Raw genomic sequence first — 14,496 nt, 5'->3', positions numbered from 1 at the left:
CGTCCTTTTCAGCTGAATTGCTCAATAAAAACTCCTTGGCGGATTTTCCTTCAACTTGGCGGACCTTCTTCATTTCAGGCTTCAGGTTGTATTGCGGCTTATATTCTCCAATTTGGCTTCGCCAAGGTCCGTTCCCTCAGGACCGGGTCGGGTCTCTCTTAAAGGGCCCGATCCCCTAAAGTGCGGTCGACAACACTACTCAGGAGACACCAATGGCCTTCCCTCCAATGTAACATTGCAGGTTACAGTGAGCGCCATGAACATGTCCAAGAGCCCTGCCAATGTCCTCCACAAACACCATCCTGCCCACCACCCAAGTGAAGGCTTTCATATGGGACAATTTCATTCTAGAGTTTCTGTTTTTCCTCCACCACGGACATCCCAGTGTTCCTTACATTGCTGTGGAATTTGCATGACCCTGTTCACTGCCTCTCCATAATTCTTTCCTATGGCATACAGCAAAGTAATTGATCAGCAACTGAACATACTAGAGAGATTTGGGTAGAATTCACCATCTATATATATAAAAGGGTAATGAAATTTCGGCCTAGGACAAAACAACAAAACTACACATCCCAGAAACACTAAACTTGGCAGCACAACCCCTCATCCATGCCTCTACGTTCATACAACAAAAAGAAAAGAAAAATAAAGTCCTAATTAGAGGGAGAGGAATAATTGTTTTTATCCAATTGCTGTCAGTTAGAAGGCTAAGCTCCCCCCACTTGGTCTCCTAGCAACCCACTCAACCCAGGGGACAGGCAGAGTTAGGCCTCACTTAAGCCTCTTGCACACTGCCTATAAAATACAGATTATCTTATTTGAACTGGATTATATGGCAGTGTAGACTCAAGGCCCTTCAACACAGCTATATAACCCATTTATAATGGACTTAATGTCAGGGGAAAAGCTTTACCCTTTACCTTAACTACCACCAATTCCTCAATACTTTATTTCACATACCACCATACTTTGCCACAGCAATGCGTGGCTGGGCACAGCTAGTGATTTATAAGAGTTGTAGGTATTGGGATGTATAGTTCACCTGCAATCAATAAGCACTCCGAACTCCACCAGTGATGGAATTGGACCACACTTGGTACACAAAGCCCCCATTAACAGAACAAATACTGGAGGTCTTTGGGAAAAATTCACTTTGATTTGGGGAAGTTGTAGTTCACCTACATCCAGAGAGTACTGTGAATCCAAACATTGGTGGATCTGGACCAAACTTGGCACACATACCTGATATGCCAAAATTTGATAACTGGAGAGATTTTGGGGTTAACTGACCTTCCTTTCTGGGAGTTGTAGTTCACCCACAACAAGGGAAACTGTGACCTCCACTGATAATGGACCTGGACCAAATTTGGCAAACAGAACCCCTATGACCAACTCAACCTACTGGAGGGGTTTGAGGGGACTGACTCACCAAAGTGGGAGTTGTAGTTTACCCTACAGCCAGAGAGCACACTGAATCCCACTGATGATGCATCCAGAGCAAACTTGCCCAAAATAACAGACTTTAAATACTGATGGAGTTTCTCGAGATTAACCTGGCATGATATCAGTTGTAGTTCACCCACAAACTTATGCATTTTAGACAAGTAAAAAAATGACTTTTTCAAATAACATGGACAGCGCCGGGTATCCAAGCTAGCAAATAAGAAATATATTGCTAACAGTCCATTTTGTAAACTGCCATGGCCGCAGACTATTCTGGGATATGAAGTTTCAGAAGGGGCATTTAAGGATTCTCAACTGGAGAGTCTTACTGCCTCAGCAAACTACAAATCCCAAGATTCCTCAGGATGTTGCTATGTCAGTTGAAGTGGAATAGTAGTGCTATAATGATATAGTGTGAATTACTTCATTTCCCACACTTTACATGATAGCTGTGTGAGGCTTTTGGGAGTGGGGTTCTCTAGTTTTTAAATGTAATTTTAATTGTATTTGTATTGTATTTTAACTTTTACACTCATTACACAAATATTTGTTTTCAATTTATTTATTTGTAATTATTACAATTTCATTTTTATTACCATGCGTGCATGTATTGGCATGATTTTTAAATTTGATTGTTTTGTGTCATGTTTGTTGGAGATAGCAACCGTCTCAAGCCTCTTCAATCTAATGTTTTGCCTGTTTATAATGTGTTGATTTATTTCCTGAAGTGTATGTCTTCTTTGGTTTGCAGATTTCTTAGCTCTATGTACTTGGAGCAGTGGGAGGAGTTGTGGACCATGTGACTGTTTAGAATGCAGTTTAAAAAGGATGACAGTTGAGGCTTGAGTCTGTTTTGAGTACAGATGCCAGTGTTAGAAGTTAAGAGTCAGTTGAGGCTTGAGTTTCTTTGGAAGTAGACTGTTATAAAAAAGAGCTATAAAGAGCAATATAGTTTTAAAGAGACTGTTAAAGACTATAAATTAAAGATACAAACTGAAATGTTTTAAAGCTTAACCTGACAAGAAATGTCCCCGTATGTTTAAATACATGAAGTTGTGAGTAAAGCAAACTTGTTATTTAAAGAAGTCTATTTGAATTTTGTCTCCTGAGTGCATCGAATAGAAACAAGATATTTATGTGTCCAGCGATCTTCCATTACCCAATAAACTAAAGGAATACTCCTGAAACTCTGCTACCCATTAGGTTACAATCCTAACAGGTCATAATCCAATAGCCCAATAATGTCATTGTTAACCGTCTTAACCACGCATGGGAGAAAAACCGGATAGAAATGAAATAATAATAATAATAATAATAATAATAATAATAATAATAATAATAATGAGTTCTTATGGAGAAGAGGCGAGATAAAAATAAAGTTATAAATAATCATAGTAAAATAAGATTTATTATTAATATTGTTATTATTGCTGCTACCCTGTTTCCCCGAAAATAAGACATCCCCAAAAAATAAGACCTAGTAGAAGTTTTGGTGAATTGCTAAATATAAGGCCTCCCCCAAAAGTAAGACCTAGCAGAGTTTTTGTTTGGAAGCATGCCCAGCACCTGCCAAACAGAACACCAGAGCATGCAGGTTTGGTAAATGTACATACTAGTTGTACATGGAAATAATGGTAGTAACAAGAAATTCTTGACTGGATTCACAGTTTGTCTGGTTATGCTGGTTTGTGATGACAACTACTGTACAGTATATAATAAATGTTCATTTTTTGTTCAACAATAAATGTGAATTTTTCTTCATGGAAAAATAAGACATCCCCTGAAAATAAGACCTAGCACATCTTTGGGAGCAAAAATTAATATAAGACACTGTCTTATTTTCGGGGAAACACGGTACTACTACTACCACTATGTTTATTTATTAACCTTTTTACTTTTACTCCTCCAAAAATATATCCTAGGCCTCTTTGGTAAATAATAAGAATAGTAATTGTTGTTTTTAATTTAACAAAGAAGGACTGGAATTATTATTATTATTATTATTATTATTATTATTATTATTATTATTATTATTATTATTCCAGTCCTTCTTTGTTAAATAATAATAATAATAATAATTATTATTATTATTATTATTATTAAGCAAACATATTGTTATTATTAACATTTTTATTCACTCCTCTAAAATATATCCCAGGCCTCTTTGCTAAATAAGAATAATAGTACAGTAGAGTCTCGCTTATCCAACCTAAATGGGCCGGCAGAACGTTGGATAAGTGAATATGTTGGATAATAAGGAGAGATTAAGGAAAAGCCTATTAAACATCAAATTAGGTTATGATTTTACAAATTAACCACCAAAACATCATGTTGTACAACAAATTTGACAGAAAAAGTAATTCAATATGCAGTAATGCTATGTAGTAATTACTGTATTTACAAATTTAGCACCAAAATATCACAATGTATTGAAAGTATTGACTACAAAAAGGCGTTGGATAATCCAGAATGTTGGATAAGCGAGTGTTGGATAAGTGAGACTCTACTGTAATTATAATTTTTGATTTAACAAGACACCTGGAATAATAATAATAACAACAACAATAACAACAACAAGTCGAACACTAGACACTTGGGAAGTGTTCGACTTGTGATTTTGTGAAACGAAATCCAGCATATCAATCTTGTTTGCTGTGTCATACAATACAACAATTATTATTGTATACTGGAATATATTTTGGAGAAGCAAATTTCTTCTGCGTTGCTTCTGGGGAAAAAAATCACCTCACATTTTTTACTTATTTGATAACAATCTAACTGAATTATTTTATTAATTTTAATTCTATTTTCATATTTTTAATTGTATAGTTTTGAAGGTTGCAAACCTTTTTGAGTCTCAAACTTGAGGGAAAAAATCAGGTTAATAATAATAATGCAGACAATTTGAATTTCACTCAATTTTCAATAGGGCATTTTTCTTCTTCTTCCTCTCAACTTACCGGCTTCTATCTTGACAACCTTTATCGCAGCCAGTTTCCCGCTTTCTTTGTTTTTTGCCTGAAAAACACATAAAGAAAAGCACATTTCATTCAAAATATATATTTTTAAATATAGGTTTTAACCAAGTTGTGTGTCTCAAATGGTCAAGACAGAACTCAATTTCACTTGAACAAAATTGAGTTAAGATTCTGAGGTAAAAATGCCTGACAGGAATCTCATAATTCCCTCGCCATTGTGAGGAAAGGCAAGCTGGTAAAATGCCTGCCTGCTATTATTATATTTTTCCTCATAAAAGCAGTTAATAAAGTAAACTTTACAATAAAGGGGCTTTTATATTACAACATTAAATAAGATTGGCTCGAGTTCATAGGCTCTTATCCCTATAATGGTTGTATAGCTGAGGGAATTTCAGAGAGTCTTATATATCTACTAGCTGTGCCCGGCCACGCGTTGCTGTGGCAAAGTGGTGGTGCTATTGGTTAAAAGTTGTTGTGGATTTTTTATTTGACGATATTTGTATTTTTTAAATTAATTTTATTGTAACTTATCTTTTTTATTTATTATATTTTATTATTTTGTTGTTTTATTTTTAGTTATTTTATTATAGTATTTTATTGTATTAATTTTTTAGTGTTTTTAATTATTTTTTATTGTATTATTTGTATTTATTTTATTTTTTATTCTTAACACTGGGCTGAGTGGGTTGCTAGGAGACCAAGTGGGCAGAGCTTAGAGTCTTCTAAGTGGCAGCAATTGGATAAAAACAATTATTTCTCTCCCTCTAATTAGGACTTTATTTTTCTTTGCTTTTTGTTGTATCAACCTAGAGGCGTGGATGATGGGTTGTGTTGTCAAATTTCGAGGTTGGGGGGCTTGTAGTTTAGTTGTTTTGTGGGTCACCGTGATGCCATCACTCTTTTATATATATAGATTTTGTGGACGTTCAAAGGTCCGGAGGCCCGGCATCAGCTAATGGTGCCCAGAATACTTTTTTGATACCATATTTCTGTTTTAATTAGTTATATTGTTTCCTAGTCCCTAAATAAACATATACCTTGGTGCATTATCCTCTATATCTGCTTCTTTGTATCTATCTCTTTTGGCCTCTTTCTGTGTCCCCCCCCCCCCCCCCCCCCAGTATCCACTGGCACCCTTGTGTATGTGTTCCCTTGCTCTGTGGATAATAAAGCCTTCAGTACCCATGGACCCTCATGTGTGTGTTTTAACGTATTATATGTTGTCAAAGGCTTTCATGGCCGGAATCACTGGGTTACTGTGAGTTTTCCGGGCTGTATGGCCATGTTCCAGAAGCATTCTCTCCTGAAGTTTCGCCCACATTTATGGCAAGCATCCTCATGGAAAACTATGCAATATATCTGTGGAATGATGTCCAAGGTGGGAGAAAGAACTCTTGTCTCTTTGAGGCAAGTGTGAATGTTGCCATTGGCCACCTTGATTAGCATTGAATGGCCTTGCAGATTCAAAGCCTGTGTTGCAGCCCAGGCAGCGAGAGCACTGAAAACCAACACAGAGACCAAAGAAAGTATAAAATAGACCAGAAATGTGCAGGAATATGTCCAATATTAGTCCAAAGTCCGGAAACCAAAACTGATGATAGCCCTGGAGTGGGGAATTAAGTCAGCAAGCTAGGCAGATGAGCAAGGTCCAATTGTTCAAGAATAGTTCTTAGTGGCAAGGCAGGAACTCGATATCGTGGAAATAAATCTTGGTTCACGAAAAAACAGGAAAGTAGACCTAAATCCGGGTCTATTCGTGAGTCGCGGCAACTGCTAGCCGCTAGGGTGGAGGAGCAGGAAACTGGAGACGATGAACCTTCTTAGTTGTAAGCAACGTTGACACCGCAAGGGAAACTACTGGGAACGAAACTTTTATTGAAGTGCAGAGTCTCCCCCCAAAAGTGGGGGGGCCTTCCTCCCCAAAGTTCCCAAGGGAAAGGCTTCTAGACAGAGTCCACGCTCAGCCAAGCGGGCACTTCTCCTCTGTGCTTGTTTCTCAGATCTCTGCTTGTTTAGATACTCTCTCCGGTTGAAGGACACAGACTCCGGCGAGTTAGAGACATCTGGCAAGGGAGTAGAGTTATCCACAACACTCTCCCTTTCAATTAGAGCTGGCTGTGTATCATCAACAAGTGGCAGCTGCAAATTCATCGGGTCTTGCTGACTCGGAGAAATATCAACATATTCTTCATCCTAGTCAAAGGCGAACCCAGGGTCAGGTACAGGGGCCAAAGGTAGCTGGGATATAACAGCCTGGCTGCTTCCTTCCTAGAGGAATCCTTTGTTGAGAGATGTTATCTGGCCCTGATTGTTTCATGTCTGGAACTCTAAAATCAAGACTGTTCAATATCTTTATTAATGTCTTGGATGAAGCTTTAGAGGTCATGCTTATCAAGTTTGCAGATGACATCAAATTAGGATGGATAGTTAGGACAGAGGACAGGATCAGAATTCAAAATGACCTTAACAGATTAGAGAACTGGGCCATAAACTAACAAAAAGTCCATCTCTACTGGCCCCATAACTCCAGCTGTGCAAAGAACAACAGGAATCCAGGGAACGGGCCACCTATCCTTTGTGCAGCTACGTGGACATTTCAAAAGACATTCAACACCTGACTTGATCACCTTGATGACGGGAGGTCATGTCCTGTTTTCCAAGATGAAATTTCCCCTTTTCCAGGACTGGATACTTAATCCCATCATTCTGAACAATACTTCGCCTGACACTCAATGGAGATGGGCACTGCAGGTGACGGACTCACCTTAATGGGTCATTCATGTATACAAATGACAATCATAAAAATGCATGGGACCTGATGGCCCTCTTTGTTGTGTCCCTTGTTGGGACAACGGTAATCCATTCAATAAAATACCTCGATGGCTTCTTCAACTTGGTGAGGTTTCTTGATTTAGAAAATTGGGTTAGCTTCTTCGTCTCGCCAGGCGCATGGATCCACAGGCAGCCTGTTGTCGGTACCGGCATCCACTTATCAGAACTCGGTATCCGCGCTTCAGGTTTCACTATCTGCAGGCCAGATCTCACTATCCTTGGTTGCTTTAAATTGCTCTATTTCAAGCAGGTGTTTCTTCAATTCTTCTTCTTCTTCTTCTTCTTCTTCTTCTTCTTCTTCTTATTATTATTATTATTATTATTATTATTATTATTATTATGCTTCTTTATACCCCACTTTTTCTCTTCACAAGAAATAATAAGGAAATGGGGGAAAGGGAAACCTCGGCAGTAATGAGATCGTGCTCTCAGCATATTTTGAATTTATTGTCCAGATGTGTTCTCTTAAAACAAGATATTTTCCTTTTTTAAAAAAGCTGACACATTTGTTTAATAGCCAGCCACCCACTCTGCCCAAACTTCCTTTCTTCAGAAAAGAAAGGCAAAATGTCAATGCCATGTAGGCAAACTCCATTTTCTGAGAATTATAATCCTATAAAAGTCACAGGAGGGTTTCCCTCAACTTGGTCCCCTCAAGATTGGCCAAATGATTATATATATATATTTGTATATACAATATTCATCTTATTACTCTCCTCTTTTTGTCCCATGAACCCAAGTGAAGGTTATCCAGTAGGACAGGGCTGTCAAAATTTGCTTTCATGGAAAGCCATATCAGATTTCAAAGGGCCGTTGAAGCCATGGATACAGAAGGCCAACTCTGTGTACATATATATACATATATTGTAATTAAGTATAATTACAGTATATTACAGTATATAGGGTGCTGAACAGAGACCCCCCCCCCCTTTTTGCACAAAAAATGATTTATAATAAGGTTCACATATAAATATGTGAAACCAAGGTAGACCAGTAAAATAAGTTGGGATCCAAATAGCATGATACAAAGTGGCCTTTTTGACTTGGCCAAAACTCTAATGACCCAGCTGTTGTCTGAGCTGGCAGAAGAAAATTTGGATCTCTATGCATCTGGGTTGATCTAATCATCTCTAGGGTAGCAGAAGAAAAAAACAGAAAAACAAGCATTGTGTCTATTTCCAATGAGACTTGATAATGTTGCAACTATTTCAAACCTAAATTTTTTTCACCTATCTGCTTACATTTCTCATATATATATATATATACCAAATCTTTAGTGAAAATGTATCTTTTTCCCCCTTTCACTGTTGCATGTATTATTATGTATCTCTCTTTTCTGATTCTGGGGTTCGGGATTCCCTCTTCCCTCCATTTGAACCCCAAAAGGCTCCCCCCCCCCCCCAGCACCCATTCCGGGCTGCACTAACCATTGGGAAACTATAACTTACCCTCCACCCTGCTTTTCCTTTCAACCAGCTCCATGGACTCCAAATCAATCCTTTTTTGGCTTTTTATCCCATGTGGTTTATGAACTTATCTTGGACTATTTTGGTGGGTGAGATGGGTCAATATGATTTCTTGTATTCCTCCATGAGTATCCCTTGTATGTCTCCCTTTCCCAATGCCTCATACATGAACTCTAATATGTGAAATGCCACCTTTGTGTGGCCCCACCCAAGGAAACCCTCACATTTCCGGAGGTATACAATCCCATCACAATAAGGATTTAATTAAATCTCGTTGCATGAACAAAAACAATGGCCATCCCTCCAGGAATCAGAGCAAGACGACCTGAAAGAGGATGCCCTCGGTGATCTTGTCACATTACAATAGGGGACAACTCACCTTCGAAAACAAAAACAGACAAAAACAGACCAAAAAAAAATCAGAAATATTGTATATTCACAACCTTTACGAAATAATATCCCCTGATGGCGCAGCTTGTTAAAGAGCTGAGCTACTAAACTTCTGGATTGAAACGTCGCAGGTTTGAATTGGGGGAGCGAAGAGAGCCCCCACTATTAGCCCCAGCTTATACCAACCCTAAAGTTCAAAAACATGCAAATGAGAGTAGATGTATAGGTACTACTCCGGTGAGAAGGTAACGGTGCTCCATACAGTCATGCCACATGACCTTGGAGGTGTCTACGGACAACGCCGGCTCTTCGGCTTAGAAATGGAGATGAGCACCAATCCTCAGAGTCAGACACGACTGGACTTAATGTCAGGGGGAAACCTTTACCCTTTACCTTAACTACCACAATTCCTCAATACTTTATTTCCCATACCACCATACTTTGCCACAGCAACGTGTGGCCGGGCACAGCTAGTAAACTCTTTAAAAAATTATAAATCATAAAAAAAATACAATTTACAGCCTAAGGAAGGGAGGAAGGAGAAGCCGAATGGAAAGAAAAGGAGCCCAAGCAGCAACAAGAGGAGAAGGAGGCGATTTATCAACACATAATTGGTTGATAAAGACTTAAAACAGTGTATAACTACTAAAATAATGTATACATATATAGTGTCCCTACTTCGCGGATTTTCACATTGCGGGTGGTCCTGGAACCTAACCCCTGCGATAAGTGAGGGAACACTGTATTGTCAAGAGTTGATGGTATGTCCGCTTGACGAATGACCGCGGTTTGACATCCTTTCCAGCTGGATTGCATTCAACAACTGGGTGGTTCTTTTCTTCAGCCTTTTGGTGAGATTTATTTGGGAACTGGGAAATTCTTATTTTAGCGGCTCTCTTTTCTCGACAAGGTAGAGGACCCATTTTCAGGGGTCTTTGGGGCTCACCCTCATTGGGCGAGACCCTCCAAATTCCAGCTCGATATCATATACAGTAGAGTCTCACTTATCCTAGCTAAACGAGCCAGCAGAAGCTTGGATAAGCAAATATCTTGGATAATAAAGAGGGATTAAGGAAAAGCCTATTAAATATCAAATTAGGTTATGATTTCACAAATTAAGCACCAAAACATCATGTTATTCAACAAATTTGACAGAAAAAGTTGTTCAATACGCAGTAATGTCATGTTGTAATTACTGTATTTACAAATTTAGCACCAAAATATCATGATATATTGAAAACATTGACTACAAAAATGGCTTGGATAATCCAGAAGCTTGGATAAGCGAGGCTTGGATAAGTGAGACTCTACTGTATACATATATTGTAATTAAAAACATATAAAAGATAAATACGAAAAGAAAACTAAATCGTTATTAAATAAGACACATCTTATTGTAAGACACATCTGTTTCGACAGGTTTTTGAGTTCTGTTGTTGATGTTTTAAAAGGTGCTTTTAGGATGTTTTTAAGATGTTTTTGAAGATGTTTTTAAGATGTTTTTTAAATTGTTGATTTTAGCCGGTTCTTGTAAGCCGCTCCGAGCCCTAGGGGAGTGGCGGCATATAAGTTTGAAAAATAAATAAATAAATAAATAAATAAAAAGGTGAGGTAATTATTTTCAGAAGCAGCATAGAAGAAAATGGGGTCTTCCAAAATAAAGTGCAAGCCTCTTGGCTACATAATAATAATGATTACTATTATTTGTTCAATAATAATAACAACAATTAATCGTGCAGTTTTCTGGCATTGTATATTTCTGCCGCTTCTGTGACTTACTGTGACATACTGGGATCTGCACGCATCATCCAAAAATACATCACACAGTCCTAAAAACTTGGAAAGTGTTCGACTTGTGGTTTTGTGATACAAAATCCAGCATATATATCTCATTTACTGTGTCATACTATGTCTTTATGTCAATAAAATAATAATTACGGTAATATTATTTGCTCAATAATAATAATAATTTCAATAATAATAATAATAATAATAATAATAACTATGATATGCTAAATCACAATTACTATGATGGCCGCTCGGCTGTGGATCTTTCTCCCCAGCGATATTAGATCAGCCCTCTCCTTCCTGGCCTTCAGAAGAAAGGTAAAAACTTGGCTGTGGGATCAGGCTTTCGGTGAATAGTGAAGTGCAGTAACAGATTTGGGAATATATGAAATGACTATGGAATGGCTTGGACTACTATTATGGATGATGTGATTTTAATTATGGAATGGAATGTTTTTAAATATTTAACATGTTTTAATTTAATTTAATTTTAACTGTAATTTTTGGAATTTTATGACTTTAAGGCATTGAATAATGGCCTCTATGTAAGCTGCTTTGAGTCCCCTTCGGGGTAGAGAAAGGTGGGGTATAAATAGAGTAAACAAATAAATATGATTTGCTAAATAATAATAATAATATTTACTATTACAATAATAATAATAATAATAATTTGCTAAAAATAATAATTACTATGATTTGCTAAATAATCATTACTATGATTTACTAAATAGCAATAATTACTGTTGGAATAATAATTACTATTGTGTGCTAAATAATAATAATAACTACTATGAGTTGCTAAATAATTGTTATTACAATAATAATTACTATGATTTGCTCAATAATCATAATAATTACAATAATAATTTCTAGTATTTGCTAAATAATCATCATCATCATCATCATCATCATCATCACCATCTTATCCACAAGCCTTGGATCTAAATTCAAACCTCACTCTCCTCACTAAACAAGCTACAGCCTTCCAGAAGTTCCTATATCCCAACTCCGGTCAGTTCTAGCCATGATGTCTAATGATGAGGAATACAGGAGTTGTAGTCCAACATTTGGAGGGACACATAAAAGGACACGGTGGACTGGATTTGGCCCACGGGCCTTGCGTTTGATGCATGTGAGATATGCTGTAAATAAAGGACAAACTCCAAATTACAACTCCCATTATTCCATAGAATTGAACCATGGTAATTAAAGTGGTGTAGATACACTCTGAGGCTGGATCTACATTGCCATATAATCCAGTTTCTGAATCCAGATTACCTACTTTGAACTGAATTATATGAGGTTGCACTGCCATATAACGCAACTCAAAACAGATTCAGAAACTAGATTGTATAGCAGTGTAAATGGGGCCTGAGTTAACTGCATGCAAACCACTACTTCACTTTTAACATAGTTTGCAGCAAATGAAGCAAGATAGTGACAAACAGGGAAAGTGGGAGGAGGATAGAGAAACCGGTACATTTTAAAAGCAACTAAGAAAGTTGATCGAGATTGTCCCTGCCAAATTAGGACAGATGAAGGGCTATGTTTTAAATCTGTAAGGTATTATTAATATAAAGGAATGTAGACTGTATGGTTTTTTTTTTTACATAGAGCAGTACATGGCTCAGTTTACCCTACAATTGTTTCCTTCATCTAATCACGCTTTGGTTCTCTGACTCTCCTTAGCACAATTAATGACCAAACCCATACTGCAAGAAATACTGAAAATTCAATAGCATTTTTGCTGACAATACTGGCTGGTATAGTACAGAGCAGTCAAGATCAGTAAATTAGATCAGTAAATCAGATCAGTAAATCAACTAGGGTCCAGTTGCTATTCCTTGCACACTCTTGGATAAGGATTCCTGGGTTTTTAAATGGTAAAATTAACAGAAATAGGTATAGCTTTTACAGCCATAGAATAATGATAATGAAGATTGAACCTGTTGAAGTTTGGTACACATTAGAACAGCTTTAAATGGGACAATGCCTTTTGCATTGAGGTCAGTGAGATGCAATGCTCACGTAATTACATTTTAAAACTGTCCAGCCTTGCATTTCACCCTAACTTATGCACCATTACTGAGAATGTTTATTTCTGAATAAACATTGATTGGATCATGAGGATGGGGGAAACAGAAATGTGATCACAAACTTACTTGTCAGCTTTTATCATGTGGCTGTGAGTTCCATGGTACAACTTGCACTTTTTAAATTGTATTTTCTTGCTCTGCCTCGTATTTACCTCATATTTATTAATAACTGTCACGTCCCATAACGAAACACAGTCTAATTAACCCACAAGGAAAACGATACAGCCCAAAGTGCCCCAATGCCACCTGACATAAACTTTCCAGGCAACAACGGTGTGCGGTTAGTGTTACCTTATAGACTTCCCCATAGGTCCCTCCGCCAACTCGCTGCAGAAGTTCAAAGTCTTCTTGAGGGTTTCTGGTGGAAATATCTAGAGCTGCTCTTTCTTGGGCATCCATTCTTTGGCTTCACGAAGCAGAGGCTTCAAGCTTGTGCCTTTTCAGGCGTAGGCGTCAGAAGCAATGTGGTCAGAGCCGCTGATAAATTTCTCAGTGTTCTGCTTCCTGATTTGAAGCATGATTGGTTTTATGCGAGCCCCTAGACGAGTGCACAAGATCTCGGGGGGGGGGGGGGGGGAATGTTGCATTCATATTGGGCTTCTGTGCCTTCAACTCTTCCTCATTTGGTCCCTTGTAATGGAGATGTTTATTTACTGAAATATTTATATCTCCCCTATATCCCAATTTAAACTAATTTAATTCACTAAATAGGCCTGTTTCAATAAAAAGGTTTTTGTTTTGTCAAAGGCTTTCACGACTGGAATCACTGGGTTGTTGTGTGATTTCCAGGCTGTAGGGTTGTGCTCTAGCAGCATTTTCTCCTGACGTTTCCCCTTCATCTGTGGTTGGCATCTTAACTTTGCCACCATCAGATCCTCTGAAGATGCCAGCCACAGATACAGGCAAAACGTCAGGAGAAAATGCTGCTAGAACACATTGGCCATGCAACACCCCAAAAAGAATTTGGTGGAGTCTCCTTCTCTGGAGGTCTTTAGAGGCTGGAGGGCCATCTGTCAGAAGAGATCGGATTGTGTGTTCTTGCTTGGACTGGATGACCTTTGGGGGTCTCTACCAACTTGAGGATCCTGTGATTCTCTGCTGATGAAAAGTAGAGGAGTGTCGGGTTCTCTTCTCCCAGTTGTGCTGTGGGTCAGTCTTCCAACGGAAAAAGCACCGAGACACACGCTGGTAGATTCCAACAGATTTTATTGTACCGAATACCAGAACCTTCTCTTTGGCCCACTTATATAGGGGCTCTCGCATACCAGAGGGTAATTGAGGTTTTATGGCTGGCCCATTTTATGGCTGGCATCTGTTCTTTGTCAGCCGACCGGAGATGTCAAAGATTGGAGATCATGACAAGGAGCCAACAAACCACAAGATCTATACTAGAGGGGTGCTGTGATCGCGTAAGGTTTGTGCATCTTCAACAATGCCTCAATTGGTACCTTTTAGTTGAGTTGTTTATTTATTGAGTTACAAGCCGGGTCAATGCAGGGA

General features: G+C 38.2%; 1 protein-coding gene across 2 annotated transcripts in view; it reads right to left on the bottom strand.

Annotated features, from left to right (window-relative positions):
- Window positions 1-13,481, bottom strand: part of map4k1 (mitogen-activated protein kinase kinase kinase kinase 1) — a 47,635-nt gene extending 34,154 nt beyond the window's left edge. The window contains exons 1-2 of one of the 2 annotated variants that reach the window (XM_008119943.2): window positions 13,288-13,481; window positions 4,407-4,464 (exon numbers count right to left, since the gene is read on the bottom strand). In XM_008119943.2, the coding sequence (XP_008118150.1) occupies window positions 4,407-4,464; window positions 13,288-13,395 (166 nt within the window). In that variant the 5' untranslated portion in view covers window positions 13,396-13,481. Of the gene's footprint in view, window positions 1-4,406; window positions 4,465-13,287 lie in introns of those variants that run through there. The other variant, XM_062962728.1, reaches the window with a different exon arrangement.
- Window positions 13,482-14,496: the final 1,015 nt, after the last annotated feature.

Source organism: Anolis carolinensis, unplaced genomic scaffold, assembly GCF_035594765.1.
Source record: "Anolis carolinensis isolate JA03-04 unplaced genomic scaffold, rAnoCar3.1.pri scaffold_10, whole genome shotgun sequence".
Lineage (NCBI taxonomy): Eukaryota > Metazoa > Chordata > Lepidosauria > Squamata > Dactyloidae > Anolis > Anolis carolinensis.
This window is presented reverse-complemented; position numbering and strand designations above follow the sequence as displayed.